We start from the raw sequence: 24,759 nt of genomic DNA on the forward strand, positions 1-24,759 counted from the left end.
CCAAAGCCCATGCTGTTATTTATAGCTCTCTGAATGTTTAAAATGCCATTCAGGTATGAGGGAATTGTCACCTTGTGGTGTCCAAGAGGGGAGTTCCCTTGTCTTTTTGCTCTGCATGGTGTCCTTCTTACTCTGAGACAGAAACTTGAACTTTAGGTGTTTGGCACACATACCTCGTTCAGCTAGTTTCACCCAGTCTTGGTGGACAGGGAGGCACCATTTAATGATCAACCAAAGCCAGTCAGACAAACACAGATGGACCTTCCCAAGTTAGAAACGGAGATTTGATTTCTTTGTAAGGAGATGGCAGGGTATGGTGGAAAAAGCCATGTCCTGGCAAAAGTTCTATTGGAGGCCACATATCTGGGTTTGAATCTGGGTTCTGCCACTTTCTGTATGACTTTGAGCCAGTTGGTCTCAGATTCTTAATTCTCTCACCAGTTAAACAGGCATAATACCACTTACCTCCACTGGTTATTAGGAACAGTAAGTGAGATTTTGTGAGAAAAGTGCCTGGCATATAAGAGACGCTCAGTAATGTTTTCCTCCCCATCTGTGGCCCCAAGTGAATATGGCACCTAGGACACCAGACATTGAGAGAAGCAGACAAGATTCAGGGTCTCTCTGGGGTGGGAACTCAGAAGGCTACTTCCAAAGAGGTGTTTTTCTAGCTGGACAATCAAATGAGATGTAAAAAAGCTGGGGCACTCAAAGATGGGGTAGGGCAGTCATAACCTCTGTGTCAAGCTCTGGCCTTTAAAGTCACGAGGAGGGACAATATTGGGAGGGTGGCTTGTGGATCAAGAGCAGACTGGGGTCTTTACGATTCCTCCCCAAAGAGCAGAGGAGCACTGAGGCACTGAGATGCACCTCCATTTGAGAGCAATTGAAAAAGCAAGGAGAGACAAAGGACTTGTAGTGTCTCTCCCCAGCTGATATGACTGGTGACGGATGTGAGCTCATGCTGGGGCATAAAGCAGGAGTCGTGCCCCTCCCACATGTAGTCTGGATGTAGGAAGGGTTTCATTAAGTTTTATGTTTTGATAATAAGCTCCTGGATTTATGAGATGCCTAGAAAGCCCAAGCCGGGCCCCCAGCTGGTACACTGGGTGAGATGGAGTGCTGCCCCCAGCCGGCCTCTGCCATCCACACCGGCAGCTCACAGCACCTATTAAGCTTTTTCTGTGTGTCAGACATCCTTGTCTAGGAACAGGTGTGGTCAAGGGAAAGTCCATGCCCTCACAAAGCTTGCAGTCTAGTTCAGGAAATAATGCAGAATGTGAGTAGTAACATGAGAGTGCAGTAATTTTTTGTGTGAAATCTTATAATTAAAAGATCTAGCATAGTGCTTGGCCCAGAGTAGACGTTTATAGGCCATAGTTTTTCCCTTTTTTGGTAAATATACAAGAGTTATCGCAAGGCAAAAGAGGACTTCCAGTTGGCACAGTGTATGATGCCTAGAAGACACCAGTATTTAGTATTGAAGGAATGATTGAATATAATTGTGGATGGGAAGCAAGGGCAGGAAACCCCACAGAAGTTCAGGGGAAGGAGTGTGCAGAGGTCTGGGTTGTTTGGAGGGGGCTTCATGAGGAACATTGATCGTATTGATCCTGAAGGATGCATGCAATTTGAAAAGGTTCAGAGAAGGGCTAAAACAATTGGTTGTCTCAGAAGAGGCATTGTATGGGAATACAAACTCAGGGTCAGACCTGGTTTCAAATCTCAGCTCTATCGCGTACTGGCTGTGTGACCCTGGGCAAGTTCCACGGCCTGCCTTTCGAAGCCTTTGTTTCCTCACCTGTAAAATAGGAATGATGTTAGTCCCAACTTCATAGGGTTCTTGTGAGAATTAAATGAGATAATCGTTTAAAGTTCTTCTTTTTTTAAAATATTTATTTATTTTGGGGCTGCATCAATCAGGTCTTAGTTGTGGCATGTCGGATCTTTTGTTACGGCGCGTGGGCTCTTGATGGCAGTGCAAGGGCTTCTCTCTAGTTGTGGCGCGCAGCCTCATTAGTTGTGGTGTGAGGGCTCTCTAGTTGTGGCACGAGGGCTCAGTAGCCCCGCAGCATGTGGGATCTTAGTTCCCTGACCAGCGTCCCTTGCATTGCAAGATGGATTCTTAACCACTGGGCCACCAGGGATGTCCCTCATACAGAGTTCTTATCAAAGTTTTGTCAATAAATGTTAGCTTTTGTCATTATTTTATCATTTTAATAGTAGTATCATTATTATCCTACTCATGCCTATCTACTTACCTTAGTTCCCTAGACCTTGTGTCATCTAGCTGTTCCCTGCCTGCTGTAATATCCTCATATATACTTTTATTCCATTATTGTAAACCAGGGACTCCCAGACTTTTTATGGCGTTTTGTGTGTCTGTGTACTTGCAATTGCTATGTCCTTGCCTAGCATATCACCATCTTCCCTTGCTTCATTGCTTTTCCTGCCTTCCTCCTGCTTGATGTTTTAAGACTAAATCCTATAGCATTTCTTCCAGGAAGCCTTACTCGACTCCTCTATTAGATTTTGCATCCTCGGGATCTTACGGTGCCACGTGCACCTGTTTCACAGCTGTGCTGTATGCACTCATCCCTGGTTTGCTTGTCTACCTTGCCCTCTGGATATAAACTTCCTGAATGTAAGGATCCTGTCCTATTTATTTTTATATCCCCAGCTCCTAGCTTAGTGATTGATTGGCATATTGTTATTTTCCAGCTGATTGTTGAATAAGAAATCCAAACCGCACCCCCCTGAAAAAGCATAGCTAGCTTTATGTGTAACGTTTACTACCTACTTCTGACTTAAATGCTTTACGTATACTAACTTTAATCATCATAGCAACCCTATGAAGTAAGTATTATTTCTACCTCCATTTTATAGATGAGGAAACTGAGGCTCATAGAGATTAAATAAGTCTCCCAAGGCCACACTAGTAAGTGGTGGAACCGAGATTCATACCAGGGCAGTGTGGCTCCTCATTCTGTGCTTTAACCACTCTGAGATTTGTGATAGGATATTTATTGCACACCCAAGAGAAGGTGAAGAGACATTAGCTGTAAATTACAACTCCATGAACATATTTTAAAGGCGTTAGTAAATGTGTGGAGACGCTGTTAGGGGGCGAGTGTAGACCTTACCAGTCTCGCTTATGAAAGATTTGCTAGAGAAGGTGGGATTTCACCCGTTGTGAATTGGATGAGGGGCATGGCTGGCAATTGGGAAGGAGGTGATCTCTGAGGATAATGTAGAATAGAAATCTTAGGGGCAGGAAAAAGAGGAGTATATGTATGGGGAAATTCAATTTGCCTGAACTTTATTGAGCACCTACTACAGTGATAAACAAGCTGGTGATGATGGTGCCTGTGCTCAGGAGCTTGTGGGCTAGCGGGCTTTAAGAAGATGAGTCTGGTTAGAAGATGAGTCAGGGGAGTGTCTTAGATTTATGGCGTGAACTGAAGGACAGAGTTGAAACTCAGAATGAGAAGTGGGAGTTTGCTGAGGGAGAAGCAGCATTAAGGAAAGTGACTTGGGCTGTAGCACATTAGGCAGATTATAGGAGAGGGACCAGAAATAGCAAGGACAATTGTAAGAATTTGGATAATCCCCTCCAGAAATAACCAGGGACTGAACCAGAGACTTGGTGATGGGAGAGGTAGTAGCAGGATCAATCAGTCATTTATTAAGCACCTGCTCATGATTCAAAGAAGGATAAGGCATGACCTCTACCATCCAGGAGTTCATGTTCTAATTGTAAATAAAGGAAATACACACATGAAAAGACACTATATGACTTCATTCAGTTTGTGTTAAGATCCATGGTATCAGTGACCAGCTATTGTTTTCCTCTTTGCTTCACTCATCTGGACTTCATTTCCAAGGTCACCTCATGGTCCAGAATAGCTGCTGAAGTTCTAGCCATTACCTCTGCATTCCAACCAGCTGGACAGAGGAAGGAGAAAAGAAGGGTATACTCCCTCCCTTTAATGATACTTCTCAGAAGTTGTACACACTACTTCTACTTGCATCCCACATGGTCACATAGCCACATCTGAATGCTAGGGAAGATGAGAAATATATTAATTCTTTTAATTTTTTAAATTTATTTTTTAAGTTCAAGCATAGTTGATTTACAGTGTTGTGTTAATTTCTGCTCTACAGCAAAGTGACTCAGTTATACACATATATACATTCTTTTTAATATTATTTTCCATTATGGTTTATCCCAGGATATTGAATATAGTTCCCTGTGCTATACAGTAGGACCTTGTTGTTTATAGAAATATATTAATTCTGGGTTGCTAAGTGCTCAGCTGAACATTGGAGGTTCATTAATAAGGAAGGTGAGAGGAGGTTGGGGATAACAAGCAGGTCTCTGCCATATCATTCTTCACATATGATTATGCTTTGGAGCTCAGAAGAGGGATTGAGCTGTGTTGGGTGGTCACAGAGTTGGATTTTGAGTCAGGTAGTAATAGGTAGGGATTCAGAAGATTGGGGAAACGTCAGTTATAAGCAAATCCTATGGCAAGAGTGGCTGTTCCGAGAGAGAGTCCAGGAGAGAATGAGCTGGTCAGAGATGCTGGGGCCAACCCAGGGAGAATCTTACCTGTGAAGCTCTTTCTTATTTAAGATGCTAAGAACAGTAGGCCAAGGAGTTTAGGTTTTCTTGTGTAAATGGTAAGGAGTCAGAGAAGATTTCTGAACTGAAAAGAAACCTGATTTATCTTACGTGCTAGGAAGTTTAGAAATTTCATCCACATGCAGGTTGGAAGTAGGGATGCCAGCTAGAAGGTTATCCCAGAAGGTCAGGAGTGAACAAGGGCCTATCTGATGGTGGCAGTGGGAATGGAAGGGAAGGGAAGGTATGGATGAGAGACCCTGGGAAGGACACGCCCTGGGTCCTAGTGGTAATGGGCTGTGGTCTGAGGAGAGAGAAGAAGATGCCTTTTGTAGGATGTTACCCCAGAAACGTTGTGTCCTCTGTGAGGTAGCACTGCCTATTGGGTCTCCCCTGGCGGGAGGGCAGAATGTCATGAAGAGAAGGGTTGACCTTGGTTGGCTACTGGGATAATGTGAGGCTCTGCCCCAAGACTCCTTAGCTTTGGAAAGCCAGCTGCCCCCAGCAGAATAGTTTCCATTCTGCGTAACTGGGGACTGTGTGGGTCTGGCTAACCGCGAGGAGGGGCTGAGGAGCCAGCAGATAGATCAAGTTGCTGTGGCAGTGACTTTTCAAGCTGGGGCTTGGGGCCCCTAGCTAACAAAAGTCCTTGTATCCGAGCCTGTGTGCTTCTTGACTGAGTAGGCCAGAAAGGTGTCCTTAGCCAGGGCCAGGTTACCTGCCAAGGTTACCTGATGTCAGGTATGAGGCCAACAGTGTGGCAGAGGGTAGAGCTGGGGGGCTTTGCTGGCACTGGGGTCATGGCCAACTTCCTGTGCCAGCTCAGGATCCGACGCGGGAGTGTTCCAGGGTGAAGAAGAGGCCTTGGGGGGTATAGTTGTATCTGGATAAAGCCACCTCTTTGTTTGATTGATGCTGGCCTTCTAGGACCTCTCCTTTACCCGGCTTCCCTGGTGTGAGTTGCAGAGCTCAGCCTGAGGCATCTGGCGAATCCATCTCTTTTTCCTCCAGGCTGCTCAGGGACTTGGCCCGTAACTGCTCAACAAGTCATTTCTGGTTATAGAGTCATCAGTGACCACAGAAGCACGTTCTCCAGACAGGGCTCTGAAAGCTGGCTTTTCCCTGGCAGCTTGTCCCCAAAGTGATAGCTTCAAGTAAACAAAACCAGAAAGCCAGACCTAAGCCATTACAGACACTTAAGTCAAGGAGCACCCACCCATAAGTCTAGTAGGGTAGCTTAGACCTTGAGGAAACCGTGTGTGTGGCTAGAGCTGTGTCACACCCATGAGCCCCTGTGCATGGGGCTGCAGATGGAGGGAGGTGAGGAGGGAGGGGCAGCTGTACCATTGAGGCTGTGGGGTTTGGTAGCACCAGGGCAGGAAGCCTCGAGTCCAGGGAGGTGACTGCTGCTGTCCACCCCTTCCTATTCTTGAAGTGTTCATCCCACTCCATCACGGGCAGGGCTACCTCTTCCTCCAGCCAAGTGCCATGAACTGTTCTTGTGATTTCCTTTCTGCTGCAGGATACAGTTCTTCTCCCAGAGCCTTTCCCAGTTGGCTCAGGCTCATTCCAGACTCTGTCTCAAGTTATCTTCTCCAAACCTGAGCTCTGAAAAGAAGGATGGGAGGGAGGCAGGCAAGGAGAGCCATCCTGAGCTTCGTCTCCCAGGTTGGCAGCAAAGCCAGGCTTGGGCTCGGTCTGTGGGAGCTGCAGTGAGACCTGGCCACCGACCTGGTCTGCTTCCTCCCCTGCACTGCTCCCGCCAGTCACGGGGCTGGGGGAAGGTGTGGGTGTTTGCAGGGACTGCTGTGCTTCCCATGTCTGGACCTTCTTAAGTTTAGCTCTTGGACCTTTGACCAAATTCTCTGATTTTTTTGGTTTCCTTTTGCCAGGATTGTACTTCTGGGGGGCAGTTAGGAGGAGCTGTGCTGAAACAACGAGATAAACAAACAGTGACGCAGAGGCGGCAGCAGCGTAAGCAACAGGCTGGGCCTGCCGTCTGGGCCGGCTGGGCGGAGGAGGACTCCCGCCCTGCACACTGGCCAGCTGGCTTGTGTTAAAGCGCTGGCTGAAAATAACTCTCATTGTCTGGGAGCTGCTACTGCGCAGGGCTGGCAGGTCTGGCTGTGGCCGCCAAGGGGGCCGAGGCAGCAGGGGCCGGTACCTCCCACCTCCTTGGGCTCTTGCCCTTTGGGAGCAGTGCCCAGCTGGCCACAGCTGCGTCTACTGCCCACCAGGAGAGACACGTGGAGAGTAGGCCGGGCCACTCCTAACACTCTGTCCTTTTGGTGGCTGGGCATGGCCCTTTGTGCCCAGTGTTGCCTGTTTCGCCATTGACTTGGGGGCATGAGATGTGAGGGGATCCTGGCAGGAACACAGGGCGGGAACGCAGGGCTCCAGCTGCTCCTACAGCAGTCTCCTGGACTCCCAAACTGGGACCTCACTGCATTCTCCTCTGCCATCTGTATAATGGGCTGATCTGTGGATGCCCGAGAGGCTTTGCTGGCTGCTGTGACCCGGAGCTGGGGGCTCAGCAGCATGTAGTGCCCGGGACAGTGCCTCATTTCATCTCTGGGGAAGTTGTAGACTCAGCTTCCCAGGGCTCCCCACCCCCGTGGGCTGAGCCTGGCGGCTGGGGCTGCCACACTGGGGAGAAGTGGCCAGCCGTAGGGGACTTGGTGGGGAGGTGGTTCTGAGAGGGAAGACATCAAGAAAACCACCAGCTCGCATTCTGTATTTGCTCAAAATAGACAACCCTTGCCTGCCTTCCCTCAAGCCTCCAGAATCCCCTTCACAGGAAAGTTTCAGACATCTCTCTCCCTCTCCTCAGAGGACCTATGCCATTTTTGTCTCTATTCCTGAGATTTATCGTGATTGACTGGGACCAATAGAAGCAGCTGGGAATTTTGGGTGGTTCCTATTTCTGTTTGTTGGGTTTTCCCCAGGCCTGGCCCAAGGAGACTGACAGAGGCAGCGGTGAGTCCCAGCACAGGAGCCACAGCTTTGAAGGAAACTCCAACCCTACCGGCATTTCCCTTCCCCTGCAGTGGGAAGGAAACGAGGAGGGGCTAACTGACCTGGGGTGCAGAGCAGGAAAGGGAAAGGAACCTCTGCGACTAGAGCCACCTCCCTCCTCCTCTGCTTCTCTGGGGCCAGCAGGGGTCCGCTGGGGAGTAAGGAAGCCTCGCTTGGGGGGACTGGGCCCTTTTGCTCCCGCAGAGCCCAGGAAGGGGTTGGCCCCTGAGCAGGGCACTCTGCCTGGCCGCAAACTGGCAGTAAACCAGAGTGGCCTTGCCGGAGAAGCATCAGATCCACCCCTTTCTGCTTCTTCCTGTTGTAGGTTTTTATTATTAGACTTCTGGCTGGTTCCCTCTGATTTAGGAATTAGTCCCGGAGTTGCTTTCAGTCTGAGTTCCTCTTCCCGCTCTCTTCCCATCTCCCTGGGGTCTCCCCTTTCCTCCCCAAGGATGGTGGTATTTCATTTCCTCCTAGGCTTAGAGGAAACCAGAGAGGGATCAAAGGAGGCGTAAGGGATTGCTCTGTCCCCAGAGTGTGGAGAAGCAGTGCTGAAGGAGGAGGGACAGAGGCAGAGATAGAGGGACAATCCAGGAGCCAGAGGGCAGGTCCTTGGGATGTCAGAACATTACTCAGTGTTTCTAGGAAGAGCGGGCAGGGAACTGTGTGTTCCAGACACATACGGGCCCAAAGTATTTATCATTTAATCCTCATAAAACCCTGTGAAGTCGTGAGGTTATCTCCATTTTATGGGTGAGCTCACTGAGGTTCTGTGACTCTGAAGAGCCTGAAGTTGATCTTGGGCTGTCTGATTCCACCTTCAGTGCGCCCTGCTCTGAGACAGCTGAACCTCCTTTCTGTTCAGCAAGGATCTCAGGGAGGAGTTAACAAGAACTCAGCCCAACTTCTGCCTCAAGAGAGCCTGAGGTCTCTGCGGAACCACGGCAGGAAAATGTCAAGGAAACAAACCTCTGACCGAGACCAGAAGGAACCATGTCAGATTTGCTCCCTGGCTGTCCCCGGAACTCAGGAAGCTGCCCTTCCTCAGGACGTTGAGCCCTGCTGGCCTCACGCACGTTTTCTGGTGGAGGCAGAAGCCCCGATTCCCTAGTCTGGCAGGGGGAGAACTGCCAGGCCCTGGTCCTGCCCTCTAGCCAGTGGCTCCCACCCCCCAGTCAGTGATGGGCTTCTTGTGAGTGTTGGAGGCTGGGGAATTCCCCCACCCACCTCCTTCCCCATCACACTTTGGCCCCAAAGGAGCAGAGAAGACGGCCATCACTGTCCAGAAAGTGCCACCCAGAACTCTGGACTGGAGGATGTAGGCCTGTGGTTGGAGCTGATTCATGCTTCTGCCACCCATTTCCATACACTGATGTCCCTCTCTCCTGGGCATCTAAATTTTGGCCAGGTCCCTGAGGTTCCTCCTCCATGCTCTTAGGCTAGGGTTCCCAAAGGTGGTGACTCTGCTTCGTCTTTGAAGCCCTGGGGGGACGTTTTCTCACCAGTTCACCTGGTGGGGAAGTGTGAGGCCACAGCAGCTGACAGTGGGTGGCTGAGGGAGGAGGTTGGTGTAGACGGGATGTGATGTCTGTCACTGTAGCGACAAGCTCCCACCCCCGGCCCGGTCGCGTTCTTCCACGGGAGACAACTGTTTCTACCTTCACGGCACAGACTTGGGAGAAAGGAGCAGATGACAGTGAAGTCATCTCAGGATGCACACAGAGCCAGAACCAGGCCTGGTCTCACTTGGGCTCGGCTGGCAGCAGCCTGGCCCTGGTTAGGTGGGAGAACTTGCTCTGGGCCACCTTTGATCTTTGGGTCCCTGTTCTGTTATGGCCTCCTGCTCCTGTCCTGTTATCCACAGAGACATGCTGAGATTGGCCCTTAGCAAAGTAATTCCAGAGAGAAACATCTGGGGTTGTATTTGCCCGTCCGGCCATCCCTGCTACATCGGCAGTGGGGGAGGATTCGGTTAGCCCCTCTTGCCTGCGGAAGCTCAGGCAGGTTAATAGGGCAGCAGAAACCATGGGGAGAGGTGTGAAGTGGTGGTCTCTTCCCTTCTTTTCTTCTCTTGACCTCTTCTGTATTCCTGAGTTCTTCTACTTCTAAACACTGAGCAGAGATCCCAATGCTACTTCTTTTTTGAACCATAGTGACCCTGTTTCCAGCAAGGAGCTGGGCCCAGAGCTCAGAACCGGGACATCTTAACCATAGGTTTACCATCAACTTACTCTCCACTCAGTGCCTGTCACAGGTTAGACATTATGGGGGTTGGAGATCGTATGAATAGATACAGTCCTTTAGGAGCTAGATGAGCATACAACTGGCTTAATCGTATGTATGTAAATAAATGCATAATAAATAGGTACATGTAACAGAAATAAATGGCGTTTAAGGATTTTCTTTTAGTTTCTTAGAAAATGGAGGCCCCACTCCCAGGATACTCCTGATGCTTTTGGAATAATGCAGGGCCTGTGGGACTCCTTGGGATCCCGGGCACACACGATTCATGTTCCCAGGGATGAGGATGTCAAGGAGTGGGTAGAGGTAAACCAGGTGGTCATGCTTCGTTTACCCGGGAGTTAAGAGCTGAACTTGGAGCAGTAGGTAAAGGAGAGAAAGATGAGAGGAAGGCCTTCCAGGTGGCCTGAGTATGCTGGGGGAAGAGGCCAGATTTGTGGGTAGTCAGACAGCTCTGATACTTCAGGTAGGAGATCATATCTGATTCAGGAGTTGGGGGTGGGGTGCAGGTGAGTGATCTGCCTTTGGAGGCAAGGGCTGTGACTGCCACCAAGGCAGCCGCTGGACTGGCTAGAGGAGGGCCTTGGCTGGACAGGGGTAAAAAGGGAGGGAAAGGTAGGGCTGCTGGTCTGGGTGGAGCTCACCCATGGATGCCTTGGCTTTTACTCATTTACACTTGTATTCATTTATTCACTCAGCAAACAGTAGCGACAAATAAAATGACTCCTGGTCTGTCTGTACTCTAGGTTAGAGTGTCTCAACGAGGGGTTGGGACACTTTACTGTGTCTTAAATAATTGGGAGCTGTGTCATAAGTAATTGATACTAATAATAAAGTCCTGAAAATTTGTAACTTATTTCCTTAAAAATTTGAGCAGTTACCTTTATGTTAATGTTGTGCTCATTCACTTGTATCCTGATATGAGGGAAAGGGGTAGACTTGTGACACCTGCACAGGCTGTAGGTGGCTCAGGATTCACCCGTGGGCACACGTGGTGCAGGAAGCCCGCTCAGCTCTCAGACCGTGGGGGGAAATCGATTGAAGGTTGCCACTTTAGACTGGTAGCTTTCAAACTTTTTTGCCCAGTCCCATGTTAAGAAACACATTTTACAGCGTGATCTATACGTGTGTGTGTGTGTGTGTGTGTGTGTGTATACATAACATATAAAAAGAAACAAAACTTCATGAAACTTTTATTTATCTATTTTTGGCTGTGTTGGGTCTTCGTTGCTGCACATGGGACTTTTCTCTAGTTGCGGTGAGCGGGGGCTACTTTTTGTTGCAGTGCGCGGGCTTCTCATTGTGTGGCTTCTCTTGAGCATGGCACGCGAGCTTCAGTAGTTGCAGCACTCGGGCTCAGTAGTTGCAGTATGCAGGCCCTAGAGCGCGCAGGCTTCAGTAGTTGTGGCTCGCAGGCTCAGTAGTTGTGGCTCACAGGGCTCTACAGCACAGGCTTAGTAGTTGTGGTACACGAGCTTAGTTGCTCCGTGGCATGTGGCATCTTTCTGGACTGGGGATCGAACCTGCGTCCCCTCCACTGGCAGGTGGATTCTTAACCACTGTGCACCAGGGAAGTCTGTGAAACATTATTTATACTTACTACTTGCAATGAATTCTGGTATCTTCAATCCTATTCTATTTTAATCTGTTCATTTTCTTTTTTTAAATTTAATTTTATTTAGAAAAAATTTTTATTGGAGTATAGTTGATTTACAATGTCGTGTTAGTTTCAGGTGTACAGCAAAGTGAATCAGTTATAAATACACATATATCCACTCTTTTTTTTAAAAAATTCTTTTCCCATATAGGCCATTACAGAGTATTGAGTAGAGTTCCCTGTGCTATACAGCCAGTTCTTACTAGTTATCTATTTTATGTATAGTAGTGTGTATATGTCAGTCCCAATCTCCCAGTTTATCCCTCCCCCCCCCACCCCCTGATAACCAATCTGTTCATTTTCATTTAAAATAAAGTTACTCTTGACTGACTAAATTGATTCCACAACCAGTGGTTTGGAAAACATTGTTCAACCAAGCTTAAGCAAATATGAAGCGGAAGCAGGAGGATGGTCATGCCTCTCTGAGCCTTCCTTATGAGCCACAGAGTGTCAGGGTGAAGCCTGAGGGACCAGGCCTAAGGGAAGCCTATCAGCCCTGTTGACTCAGGTTCTCTCCTCAGAGCTCCATGAACCTGCCTCCTGACAAAGCCCGGCTCCTGCGGCAGTATGACAATGAGAAGAAGTGGGATCTGATCTGTGACCAGGTACGGGGTTTGCAGTGGGCCCGGAAGTGGGGGGTGTGTCTTGAGCTGGACGAGGCAGCAGGACCGTGGGCATTGACTGCAGCTCTGGGGTTCCTTGAGGAACCCTGGCCTGGGCGTGGCATCAGTCCATGCTTACTTCCTGATCCAAAACGCCTCTCCTAACAGAGACAGGGCTGGTAGGCCAAGTTCCCCTCTAGCTGCCACAAAGAACTGTCTTGATTTCTTCCCAGTGAGCAGCAGCCTCAAGGAGGTTTGTGTAGGTCTGAGGTATAGGGTCTGGTGTGGAGGAGTTTGGTGTTTTTTCCCAGCAGAGCTTGTTTCTGCCTTTCCCCAGGGTGAGGGCTGTCCCTGGCTGGGAAATTCAAAGCACCATTTTTCTCTCACTCTGCTCCAGACCTGGCAAATAGCAGGGTTTTCCCAATTATTTACAGGCCTCTAGGAATGAAAAGCCCTGGTCCTCTAGTCTCCTGTTCCCAAATCTCAGAACTTGAGGATTGGAAGCTCTCCCTACACGAAAGTGTTTATAGACAGAAGAGAAAATAGAGATTATCACTTAGCTCAGAATCAAGAACTAATGCCTGCGGCCTTGCTCCTTCCCCTGCCCACATTTGAAGATCACAAGTCATGAGTTTCTGAACTCAGACAGGCCTGTCTGCACTGCTGGGAGAGTTGGCTTTACCTCTTGGGAGGTATGGAAGCACCTGGCCCAGAGTGTAGGCATTCTGTTTACCCAGCACTTTCTGATGGAGTTTTGTCATAAACATAATTTTTTTCAAGCCCTGAACAAAATCACAAAAATCACAATAGCTAACATTTATTGAGTACTTACTATGGACCAAGCACTTATATATATATATATATATATATATATATATATGTGTGTGTGTGTGTGTATATATATATATATATATATATATATTTAATCCTCACAGAAACCCTCTGAGGAAGGCACTGTTACATTTTATAGGAGCAGAACCTGAGGCTCAGTAACTTGCCTTTCGCTGGTAGGTGATAGAGCCAGGGCTCAGGCTGCCAACTCCATCTGTGCTAACTATTGTGCTCCTCTGCTTCCCAAGTCATGCTGCTTGACCTAAGGTAGAATCATGCTTCAGAGAACCTAGTCCAGGTCGCTTCTTATCCAGGGAAGGCCAATTTCCTTGAATTCTGCATTAAGCGGAGTTGAGCACCTACCTGGGGTTTGGAGAACAGTAGCCCTTTGGTACTGAGTTTCTTTAATTGATAATCTCTCAGTCTTTTCTAGGTCACATAATGTCAGCTCTTTCTTAAACCTTTCCTTTTTTTCTTTCATTTGTTTTTTAGGTTCTGTTTCCTAACATTATACATTCTCCTGGACCCTCTCCAGCCCCTAACTCTTCAGATATCTCCGTTGTGGAGGCCCTTACAGGACCAGAATGCTTAAGAGTTTTCCCTTGGGTCAGATGAGGGGGTTGGGCCACAATGGGGAGCCTGTGCCCTGTGTGGAAGGGGACGGAGCAGTGATCTTGCTGAAAGCAGCCTGCAGCATTTGGGGTTGCTTGGATTGTGGGGGCCTGGGACCTGGGCAAGGAGCAGAAAGTGTGTTTGCACTCCTAAGCTGTGTTATCACAGCAAAACCAGTCCAGTCCCAAGTCTGGGCTCAGGGCTCAGAAAGTTGGCTTCTACAAAGGCCTAGCTCCCCTCCCCTTCGCCTTCCTAACCACTGTCCATTAGCTGGCTAGGAAGTGAACAACATTTCCCAATCATGTCTTTATTTTGGGTGCTGTTTAGAGCTATGTAATCCCCGCATCTTCTTAGCAAGCAGCAGGCTCTTAAAATAATTTTTAATGTAGAAAAATATTTGAGGCTCAGGGAGTACTAATTGAAGGAGGAGAAGATGGCAACAGATGAGAAGTAGCTGAGGATAAGTCAAGAAGGGGAACCTATGGTTTGGGTGATGTTAAGGGCCAGGTGATAACTTCAGGAGTCCCCTCACATCAAACACTGTGAGTGCCCTCCTTCCTCAGCACTCCCCTCAGAACCTTGGGTGTCTGTGTACACACACATGTTTCCCTTACAGGAACGATTCCAGGTGAAGAATCCTCCCCACACTTACATCCAGAAACTCCAGAGCTTCTTGGACCCCAGCGTAACTCGGAAGGTGAAGTGCGAGGCAGGGAGTCCCCGTTTTGCTGCCCTTTACTGTCCTGTGGGGCAAACCATTTGACTTGGGTTGGGACTGCTTCTGAGCAATGGGAGTTGGGTTTCTGTGTTCTGAAGCCATGGCCCTGGAGTGGCTGGCTAGTAACAGAGGGAAAGACTATAACTGCCTTCTTGTATGCCTTCCCTTTCCTTTTCTACCCTTTTTTTTTTTTTTTTTCCTACCCCTTTTGCTTGTATTGTAAAGTTGGCTTGGGGACCTCCATCAGTGACAGAAAATTCCATGTTTACAGAAGTTCAGGAGAAGAGTGCAGGAGTCAACCAAAGTACTGAGAGAGCTGGAGATCTCACTTCGTACCAACCACATTGGGTGAGTCCGATGTGACCATCAGAGCCTTTTCACCTGGCCTCTTAGGACCTGGTTTCATCTCCCTGCCACGGGGCAGATTTGCTCTTGAATGGCTTTTATTTCCCCAGAGAGCTTCAGACGGTTCCTTTTCTGGCTTTTCTCCCCCTCAGCTCTGCCAGCTGCTGACTGGATGCTGCTGGCAAGCTTGGGGCCTCTCCTGGGGTCCTCAGCCTGTGGCTTTGAGTGGAAGACATTCCCACAGCAGCTGAGACTGGAGTCTGCCTGTGGCCTGGGGCTGGGCCAAGGGAGGCCCAGAGAAGGCTGGGGATGGAGGAGTGTGTTGCACTGGGTAGCTGAGACCTACCTAGTTCATGGACTGTTTGGTGCCCAGAAGATTATTTGCTTGATTATAAGACAATTTTAGTTCATGAGCAGAAGCAGCTTCCTGAAGTACCAGGAAAGATCTAAGGCAGTGGGGGCCAGGAGCTGAACATCTTCCGTATTCACTGACCAGGGTACTGCCAACCCATTGACGGGGCCCCTAGAAACTACATGCGTCTTTTTTGCCAGAGAAGTGGGGAACCAGGACCTGCTGAACAGACAGAGGGCTAATGCGTGAGATACAGTGAAAGACGGCTGTGGTCTCAGTTTTATAAAACCGTAACCAGCCAGAGTAAATATAGTGAAAGTGAGAGAGAGAGAGAGAGAGAGAGAGAGAGAGAGAGAGTGTGTGTGTGTGTGTGTGTGTGTGTGTGTGTGTGTGTGTGTGTGTATACACAAAGGACAGTGAGGGACACCTGATGGAGAACTGCAGGCAGGGCTACAGGCCTGACCGAGGGGCCTGGCATGAACATTGAGAGCTTACACAAGTGAGAAGTCGAGCCTGGGTTCGGGGTGGAGGTTTCTGGGCAGGTTCCAGCCCCAGGGTCCTGGGCTTCCTGAGAGCAGGGGTAGAAAGAGCCAAATGACATCATATGCCTTCCCCTCCTGTCCGCTCCCCAGGCTGAGGCTGCCTGGGGTTCTTATGGAGGCTACCTGTATGCAGCCAGCTGCCTCAGCAACAGTGGTAGGGGAAATGGCACAGGAAAGAACAGGAAAGGTACAGTTCCTGGCCTCAGTAGCTGTGCTTGATGGCCAGAGTTGGCTTTCACACCTCTTCTGTGAACCAGACATTGAGAACTGACCTGCTTGGAAATGTGTAACTAGCCCTCACCTTTATTTGGTGACGCTCCCAGCAGGAAAAACTGCAGAGCCTCAGCAGCTACCCCATGTGAGAGAGCAAGAGTGACGCAGATGGCAGCTCCAGATGCCATCTCCCACCCTGCCTTGCTCCACAGGGCCTTTACCCCTCCCTGCTCCCTTCTCTCTCAGGCCCTCCTGTCTTCCTTATTAAGTCCTGCTACGTGAGGATGGGGGTCTGCTTTTCTCAGGAGAGGGCCACAGAGCAGTGCGGGGCAGTCCCCTCTGCCTGCTCCTTCTACCTGGCGCCATCCCCCCTGGCCATTGGCCAGGAGCTGGGGCCAGAGCAGCATGGTTCCCAGGCCCGGGCCTCTTGGCGGTTGGCACAAAAGCTAGAGGTCTGGACCTGGTCCTTGGTTCCCAGGAGCAGCTTAGTGTCTGGCATTTTAGGAGCTCCTGTCATCCGGACTGTGGCTTCTCTGGGAGAGTTATGTGGGAGGGCCCGGATCCGTCCCGAATTTTGGGGCAGGAAGAGTTTGTCAGGCTGTCAGGCTGGGGTGTGGGTGCTTCAGGGCAGTAGGAGCCCAGGGCAAGGTAGGGAGAGGAGGATCTTGCTTCGGCAGCAGCCCGATCAGCCCCAGGCCTGCAAAGATGGGAACTCGGGCCTGGAGTGGGCGGGCTGGGAAGTAGGATTCCAGAGCCTCTCCTGCTCCTCCTCTCCCTGGTTTGTATTGGTTTGCGGCCTTGCCTAAGTGCCCTTTAACCTCTCCTCAAAGTGTCAAGATCCCGAAAATAGCAGTGTAGACTCAGACAGGAAATGAGAAGGGGTGGGGAGCTTGGAGCGCAGACAGACAGGAAACGGGAGGCCTGTCGGCCCCCAGAGAGGAAGCTAACTTCAGGCAGCTCCGGTGTCAGTCAGCCGCAGCCAGAGCCTGCTGCCAGATCTTAGCCAGGCCTGGTGCTCTGGCCCGGCCTCTCTCTGTAGCCCGGGGTGTGGCCATCAAACATTGGCGCTGGTGTTCCAGCTGTGGGGGAGAAGCGGCCTTGCAGGGCTGTTGGCGCAGCTGACCTAGAAGGACAACTGGACACTCGGAGGGAACAGAGCACAGGAGCGTCAGGGTTCATCCTGAGAGTTTTATGTCTCTCTGGGTCCTGTATGTCTATAGGACAGGAATGAGCCTGTCCTGTAACAGGCCTGGGACTCGCTCCTGACTTTCCTTCCAGGGATGTCTGAGTTCAAAAGGCCTGAAGGCAGAAGGGTGAACATGCCCCGGTCCAGTGTCTTTAGGGTGCCTAGTTGTCTTCCCTGCTGCCTCCCTGGTTCACCCTCTTAGTGGCCAGAGCCATTCTGGGGTTACTTGAGTTCCTGACTGTCCCCGCATCCTTTTCCTATTCTGCCAGACTCACCCTGACAAAACACTGAAGTCCCATGTATCCCTCTGCTCACTACTTCCCAAAATACCTTTCCTTGAACTTGGTGGAGAGCCTTTTGGCCCAGTATGCCTCTGTTCCGGACTCTCTTTGACGCTCCCTGCCTGTCTTTTAACTGAGACTTCGGTCAAGTCGGGGACCTGCTGGCTTCTGTCAGGAACAGCTCTGCACGAGGGCTACAGTAAATGCTCTGTCTAACCCTCAATTCCTCCCAGGAACGTGTCATCAGGACGGTGCGCCCAGCCACGTGCTAGACACCAGAGACCTAGAAAGTGATTGAGTGGGGCCCTGGCCCTTGAGGAGGGGGCTCCTGAAAGCTGGTTTGGCTAACATGGTGTTGGAAGGCCTGTATCTTTCCTTATCCCTGGCTCTGCCGCCTAGGGGCGGTCCAGGCCGGTGACGTGACCATGGCTGGGTCTGCCACAGGCTTTGATCTTCAGAATTCTCCCAGCCTGGTGTTGAGTTCCAGAGGATCCAGGAGGGGGTGTCGTTTTGTCAGAGACACCTTTTCCTCCTCCCCCTCAATCCACTTCAGCAGACCCCTCCACTGTGTTTCCTTTATCTGCAGCTGGGTGCGGGAGTTTCTGAATGATGAAAACAAAGGCCTGGACGTGCTGGTGGATTACCTGTCATTTGCCCAATGTTCCGTCATGTGAGTACCACCTGGGACGAGGGTTGGGGAACGGTGAGGAAGGACATGGTCCCATTCTGCTTTGACGAGGAAGGGTGAGCTTGCAGTAGTGAAGATGGGAATGGGAACCCCAGGCAGGAGGGGAGGGCCCGGGCAGCAGCGTTGGGGTGGACAGGTGGCCAAGGGGCTGTCTGAGATCAGTGAAGAATGCCAGGTGGCTGGAGTAGAAGGTGCATTTTGGGGAGCAGGAGGAGAGATGTGGAAAGGGAGCTCAGAATCGAGCCCAAAGGATCCAGACTCCATGTTGGGAGCCTCCAAGGAAATGTCCTGGCTTCTGGGAGGGAGGCCCTGTGGGATTCGTTTGCTTTGGGAGAGCTCAGTCTTCAAGAAGCAACTTTGGGTCTCCAGTTGTGAGAGGGTTACTCCAGGTCACCCCAGGAGCCGTGAGCATGACCTTTGACGCAGACTGAAAGTGAAGCATTCAGGAGCCTTTTGCAAGCAGGTTGGGGGGTTTGGAGGCAGCTTGGAAGTGAATTAGCGCAGAGGAGAAGGCAGTGTGGGGTAGTGGAAGGAACGAGGGCTTTCGAGCCCAAAGCCGGGTGTGGGTCTCTTCTGTCCTTTACTGTCTGCGTGACCTCAGGCAAGTTTGCTGAGGGCCTCTTATGTAAGAGGAGATCCATATTCCAGGGTTGCCATAAGGATTAGATGATAACGTGTGTAAAGCAGTTGAAGTATTTGGAACATAATCTATACTGTGGTGGCTGCTTTTTATGTGTTAGTTGTTATTATTTAAGGTGTTGTCCCCTACCAGAATTACCTAAATATATGGAAAGAGGGATTACATTGATTGTTCATGGCATGGCCAGCACATTCAGACTCAGACCCAAGACTTATGTTGGCCCTCGGGTGACTGATCACCCCGGTTTGCCCGTGACTTTCCCGAGTGTTTGCGCTGAAAGTCCCGCATCCTGGGGAACTCCTCAGTTCTGGGACTCAGCCCCAGCCTCGACTTCCACTTTCGTTGCTACTGTCCTTGCCCTGGGCTGTTCTCCTTCCTCAGCAGGTTTTCACCCTCATCTCCTTAGGGGTTTCAAACTAATGCCTCTCCTAGGTTCGGCCTTTGTCATTTTTGCAGGTCATCGCCTGTTAAAACCAAGAGTGGCCCACTCCCCATTCCCGTCCCTACAGAAGCCAAGCCTCATGATCCTCCTGTCCCTTAAAAGAAACTCACTCTTTTTATAGAAAGAAATGAAAAACATTTGCTGAAGCGACTTTTTTTAAAATTCAGAGCTTTATAGAAAAAGATGTAGATTATTTTTCCAATAAGCATATTCTTGCTTCAAAAGCAAACAAATTCCAGCTGCTTGAGACCAAAATACACTGGAACCTCAGTATTGTAGTGTCCACAGCGGTACTTTGACCGTGTTTTTAAAAGAAAGACTCGGAGCAGGTGAGGTAAGGAGTGTGTGTTTGGGAACGGTTGAGGGGAAAAGAGCGAAGCCAAATAGAGTTTGAGTGAAGGCACTTATTTGTAAACGCACATCCCAGCCCTGGGGAAGACTATTATTCTACGGAGGGAAACCACTGGCAAGTGCTTCCCTGTCCGGGAGGCTCCTCTGATGTCTGCTTGAGAGCCCCGTTAAGCATCTGATGGTCAGGATCCTGAAGTCTGCTCCTGCTTCCTTGGGAACACTCCAGGCGTCTGCAGACACCGCTTCCTATTTCAGAGAGCCTCGGCCTCTGTGCCTTTGACCCTGGGGCTGTGCGTGTCTGAGCAGAAGGCTCCTTGGGGGAAGAGCCTGTAGGACATGCTTGCTCAGTCCTGGGTGACCTACTGGGGGAAGAGGACAGGAAAGAGGAGTGGGGCTTGTTTCTCAGAGGGGGTAGATCCCGATATGGGGATATGTAAAGGAGAAGGCCTTGTGGGTTTGTGATCTTGAGCTGTCCTCCTTGCCCTGGCTACGCTCCCAAACTGCTGGTGGTGGGAGATGTCTGGTCTCAGAAGCAGGAAGTGACGTAGAAACCATCCCAACTCCTGTGGGGACTAAGGACCCTGGTTCACACCCTTGACCTGTGATTTCTTCCCCGAGGGAAGCTGAAGCCTAAGGAGCCTCTAAACCAGAAAAACCTAGAAGCCTCAAGTAGAACCGTGGAAAGAAAACCCGGTCATTAAAACCCAGTGCTAGGATGAGACCATGGTGCTTTTCCTGAACACAGAGGCCTGTCCCACTCTGGGTTTCTCGGGACCCCCATTCCCTTCCACTCAGACCTGGCCTCGTGAGCCTAGTCCAGAGCCACCTGGGCCCCACCCTCAGGGCACTGAGAGGCCCCTTTGGGGGCTGCCATTTGCCCCCTAGTAATCCCTTCAGTTGGCCTGTTCCCCACCACTGCTCTGCAGGGCAGATTCTCCGAGGGGAGCGGCAGCTTCTCTGAGATGTCCCCTCTATGGCTGGGAGTGCAGAAAGTCTGCCAGCTCCCCGCGTCCCTTCGGGCCCATGGGGAGGTGACTCCTGGAGGCCAGTGGGGGGCAGCGGCTGGCCTCGGTCAGCACCCGCATCTCCTCAGATCCCCCTCCTGGTTGCTGCCGGTGGCTACTCTGCCCTCCTCGGCCCTCCTGACCAGGGTTGGGTCTCTGCTGCCCAATTCCGCTTTCTCTTCTGCTGCCCTTGCTTCTTGTTGCCCTAGACGTCTAAAGGGTGGGGGTGGGCTCGCCAGGCGGCTTGGCACTGAATTTCTCCTGTGTGTGCGCTTGTGTCCTTTCCTGCTCCAGGTTTGACTTCGAGGCTCTGGAGAGTGGTGACGATGGTGCATTTGACAAGCTCCGGTCCTGGAGCAGGTCCATCGAGGACCTGCAGCCACCCAGCGCCCTGTCAGCCCCCTTCACCAACAGCCTCGCTCGCTCTGCGCGCCAGTCTGTGCTCCGGTATGTGTGCTCTCGCTCTGCCCGCCTGCCTCCCACCCTCGTCCCCGTCCAGGTCTTGGGTGACAGCGGTGAGGGCTCATGCGCCTTCCTTCACTCTTGCTTCCAGGCTCAGCTCTCTTGCCCTCTGCCTGCCAGTCTGTCTCTGGTCTGTCCTCTCTGTCTCCTTGACTCTGCCCAGCGATCTGTCCTGGGTAAGTACGTCACCCTCGGCTGTGCCCGCCCCATCTGGGCTTCCAGCCCTCCCCTCTCCTCTCCCCGTCTCTGGGGGCCCCTCTGTTCATCATTCTCACTCTGCCGTTCCTCCAGGCCTCTGGGCAGGGCTGGTCCTCACCCAGCTCCTTAGTCTTCACCAGCTGGTCCAGCACCTGCCCTCATGTCTGTTTCCCTCTGCTCTGCACGCAGCCCCATCAGCTGCCCGGAGACCAGCTCCCACCCAACCTGCTGCGCTCACCTTCCCTTCACTTCTTCCTTTAGGCCTTTTTTTTCCCTCCAAGGCTGCAGCGTGTTCATTTGTCTGTAGTATCTGAAGAGCCATCCTGCCCGGAGGCAGGTGGACGGGCCGGATGATTTCTGAGAGCCCCTCCTACAGAGGGAGGCTTTCCTTTGGGTCCTATGGCCCTTTCCATGGCCTCTGTCTCTCAGCCATGCTTTTCTCCCAGTCTTCTTTGGGTTTCGCCCATTCTAGTCATGCACGAGCAGATACCACTTGTGTTTCCTGTTTTTTCCATGAAACATCACTAGGGGCAAAGTCAGATATAGTCCCTAGCCCTTCCATAGCCTTTGGGGTCTGCTCTGTCTTTTCTAGGACATAGATGTGGGATGGGAGCTAAGATGCCCCTGCCCCAGGGAATGTGTTGAAGATGCGGTGACTAGAAGGAAGAGGAAGGATGGCTCAAATGAATGTCTCCTGGACCCATCTTGAGGTCTAGGAAGGCCTACACACCTTGTGTTGTATTTTGGAGGACGTCTGGGCTTAGGATGGTTAGGGCACTGGTTGTAATGCTGGGATCCTGGATAGTTAACTGACAAAGACCTGTTCCAGGGAGGTGAAAACAGTGGAGTGCCCTGCCCCCTGCACCTGCGCCCCCTGCATCTCTCTGGGCTGCTGGTGCAAGGTCCTCCATCCCCCTTTTCTTCTGCTGCTGCTGTCTGGGTGATGGCAAGTGCTTCTAGACCCTTCACCAGCAGCCCCTCTCCCCCAGGTATAGCACTCTCCCTGGGCGCAGGGCGCTGAAGAACTCGCGCCTGGTGAGCCAGAAGGATGACGTCCACGTCTGCATCCTTTGTCTCAGAGCCATCATGAACTATCAGGTAAGGCGACAGCACTAGGCACGGGTGCCCTGCCTCATCTCCCATACCAGGAGAGCTAGGAAGGCACCAGCTTGTAAAAGACAAGTTTGCTGTTGGGCCTGCAGTCAGGGAGCTCCGGCCGGGACCTGTCTTCCCCACCGTCACGGTCTCCCCTCCTTCTGTCCTTTCCCCTTGCTACAGTATGGATTCAACCTGGTCATGTCCCACCCTCACGCTGTCAATGAGATTGCGCTCAGCCTCAACAACAAGAATCCAAGGTGAGTTCCTTCCCTCCCCTTTCCTCCCCGCTCTGCCCAGGACTCTGGAGAACTGGGCTGCACTTGTCCCTGCCGAGAAGTCCTGCCTGGCCTCGGGTCCTGCGGCTTAGGTCAGCGCCTTGGTTTGGCCCCTCACCTCTGCTGGAGGAGGAGTGTTCTGCTCTCCTCTGGTCTACACAGCTTAGGGAGGGAGAAAGCCTGCCTTCTTTCCCAAACCCACCCTCTCCCTCACCACCGAGGCTGTCTCTACTCTCTTGAAAGGACTCACCCGGTTGTGGAAGTGAGCTGTGTGGTGGCCAGGGTCAGGGGCTAGGGTGTTAATCTTCATTCTCCACCCCTTAGGACCAAAGCACTTGTCTTAGAGCTCCTGGCAGCCGTGTGTTTGGTACGGGGAGGTCACGAAATCATTCTTGCTGCCTTTGACAATTTCAAAGAGGTCAGTGTCCTATACCCATGTGTGTGTGTGTGTGTGTGTGTTTTTGGCGGGGAGGAGGTGTGAGCCAGGTAGGTAAGCGCCCTTTCCTGTGGTCTCACACATCCTAGGGATTTTAACAGCCTAGTGCTTTTAGCTAGGTAGTCTGCCCCCTGCTTTTTTAAACCAAAACCAAAACTTCATTCTTACTAGATCTTGTGCCGGGAAAGCTCCTGATTGGCCAGCGAAGGATGCCCTCACTTGAGGGCTATAGTCCAGCAGTTCTAACCTGCTGTGCAGCAGAATACCTGAAGAGCGTGTGTTAAATGCACAGACCCCTGGGAGGCCTGGCCATCTGTGCTTTAACAGGCTCCCCAGGTCGCTCTGAGGCAGTGAACCCACTGGTAGAACCCGAGGGAGTTATATTTGTAGTGGGAGGAGAAGGCAAGCAGGGATCCTCCTGGGGTGTTGGCTGTCGTTGGTGAGGGGAGAGGGAGCTCCTACTTGGAATTCCCCAGACTTGGCCTGGCTTTGAAACCCCCATCTGCTTGAACATAGGATTCCTCGGCATACAGCTGCAGCTGCTGGTCCCACCTCTTCCTCCTTTTTGGACCTCTTCCCTAGCATCCATTGTTCAAGCCAGGAAATGACTTTTCCTCCTTGAAGCCAGAGGCTCAGAGGAGTCTCTGGACCCCTCTCAGCACAGAGGCTTTCCTGCACCCAGGCCTCTCTCCTGCGTCCCCACTAGGACTTCAGCCTTCTGCCTCAGCCATGGCCTCCAACCTTCCTCCACCCTCCCTCTTTCCTTCAATAGCTCGGCAACACCAGACCCCTGTGTTTCTTCTTGGCCTACACTCAGAGGCACCCAGAGCCCAGACTAAGGGCACACGCTTTACTGAGCTCCCTCAGGGACCCAGAGCAGATGCCAGGTCCCAGGCTTTCTTCTGTCATGTCCCAGGTGACCCGTTACATAGAAAGAATTGTGGTTACACTTGGTCTGTACCAGTCCCTTTGCTGGATGTTCCTGGGAACCAGGACTCAGGGGCTTGGGTTCTGCATGGGACAGATCCTGTTACTGAGAAAGTTTGCTTGTTCAGGTATGCAAGGAGTTGCACCGCTTTGAGAAGCTGATGGAGTATTTCCGGAATGAGGACAGCAACATCGACTTCATGGTGAGGAGCTGGTCCTGGGTCAGGTGCATGCCCAGCAGGGCCGTCCACTCCTTGAGAACGGGGCTGGGCCGACAGCGTACTCTGACGTTCTGTGTAGGACCCAGAGTGGTTCTCTACTCAGTAAACGCTCCTCATCCACTCACTCACTCACCCCAGAAAGCTTTTAGAAACTCCAGGACAATTTCTGTCTTGGGTCTGCCTCCTTTCCCGCTTTGTGTGGCCGTACTGTCCCTGATTTGGACCCTTTCTGAGCTGCTTTCCTCTTCCCCAGCTTCTCCTCTAGCTTCACTTCCCCCCAGTCTAGGGTATACAGCTAGTAGGGTTGTCTCAAGGAATACCTGCTGGTGTGCAAAGGAAATCCGCCAAATCTTCATTTACACCTATTTCTCATGTAATTTACTTGTCTTCGTAAAATGAATATTAAGTTTGATGTTTTTTAAGTTAAAATTCTCTTATTGCTCCCTGAAAGACTTACCTTTTTTACTCCTTTTGATTGTCCACCTGATGGTGCTGGCTCTAACAGCCGCCTCCCCTCCATGTCTCCGCTCTCTCTGACCCTCTGGGCTGCTCCTTCCCCAGGTGGCCTGCATGCAGTTTATCAACATCGTGGTGCACTCGGTGGAGGACATGAACTTCCGGGTCCACCTGCAGTATGAGTTTACAAAGCTGGGGCTGGAGGAGTTCCTGCAGGTGAGCTGGGCTGGAGTCCTCACGGGATGAGGCGCTTCGGGGAAGAGGACCAGCTTAGCTGTATCACGAGGAGTTTTTCTTTTACAAGAGCCTAGTCACGGATGCTCCTGGCACCCTGCCTGTCTT

At 51.1% G+C, this 24,759-nt stretch overlaps 1 protein-coding gene across 6 annotated transcripts in view; it reads left to right on the forward strand.

The window, feature by feature from the left end:
• Positions 1 to 24,759, forward strand: part of FMNL3 (formin like 3) — a 55,408-nt gene that overhangs the window by 21,504 nt on the left and 9,145 nt on the right. For 4 of the 6 annotated variants that reach the window (XM_032646446.1, XM_032646444.1, XM_032646445.1 and 1 more), the window contains exons 2-11: positions 12,059 to 12,142; positions 14,199 to 14,279; positions 14,572 to 14,648; positions 17,806 to 17,889; positions 20,639 to 20,791; positions 21,994 to 22,102; positions 22,283 to 22,359; positions 22,702 to 22,795; positions 23,869 to 23,943; positions 24,523 to 24,633. In XM_032646446.1, coding sequence (XP_032502337.1) covers positions 12,059 to 12,142; positions 14,199 to 14,279; positions 14,572 to 14,648; positions 17,806 to 17,889; positions 20,639 to 20,791; positions 21,994 to 22,102; positions 22,283 to 22,359; positions 22,702 to 22,795; positions 23,869 to 23,943; positions 24,523 to 24,633 — 945 coding nt within the window. The remainder of the gene's footprint in view (positions 1 to 12,058; positions 12,143 to 14,198; positions 14,280 to 14,571; positions 14,649 to 17,805; positions 17,890 to 20,638; positions 20,792 to 21,993; positions 22,103 to 22,282; positions 22,360 to 22,701; positions 22,796 to 23,868; positions 23,944 to 24,522; positions 24,634 to 24,759) is intronic. The other 2 variants (XM_032646448.1, XM_032646449.1) reach the window with 1 other exon arrangement.

Source organism: Phocoena sinus, chromosome 10, assembly GCF_008692025.1.
Source record: "Phocoena sinus isolate mPhoSin1 chromosome 10, mPhoSin1.pri, whole genome shotgun sequence".
Taxonomy (NCBI): Eukaryota; Metazoa; Chordata; class Mammalia; order Artiodactyla; family Phocoenidae; genus Phocoena; species Phocoena sinus.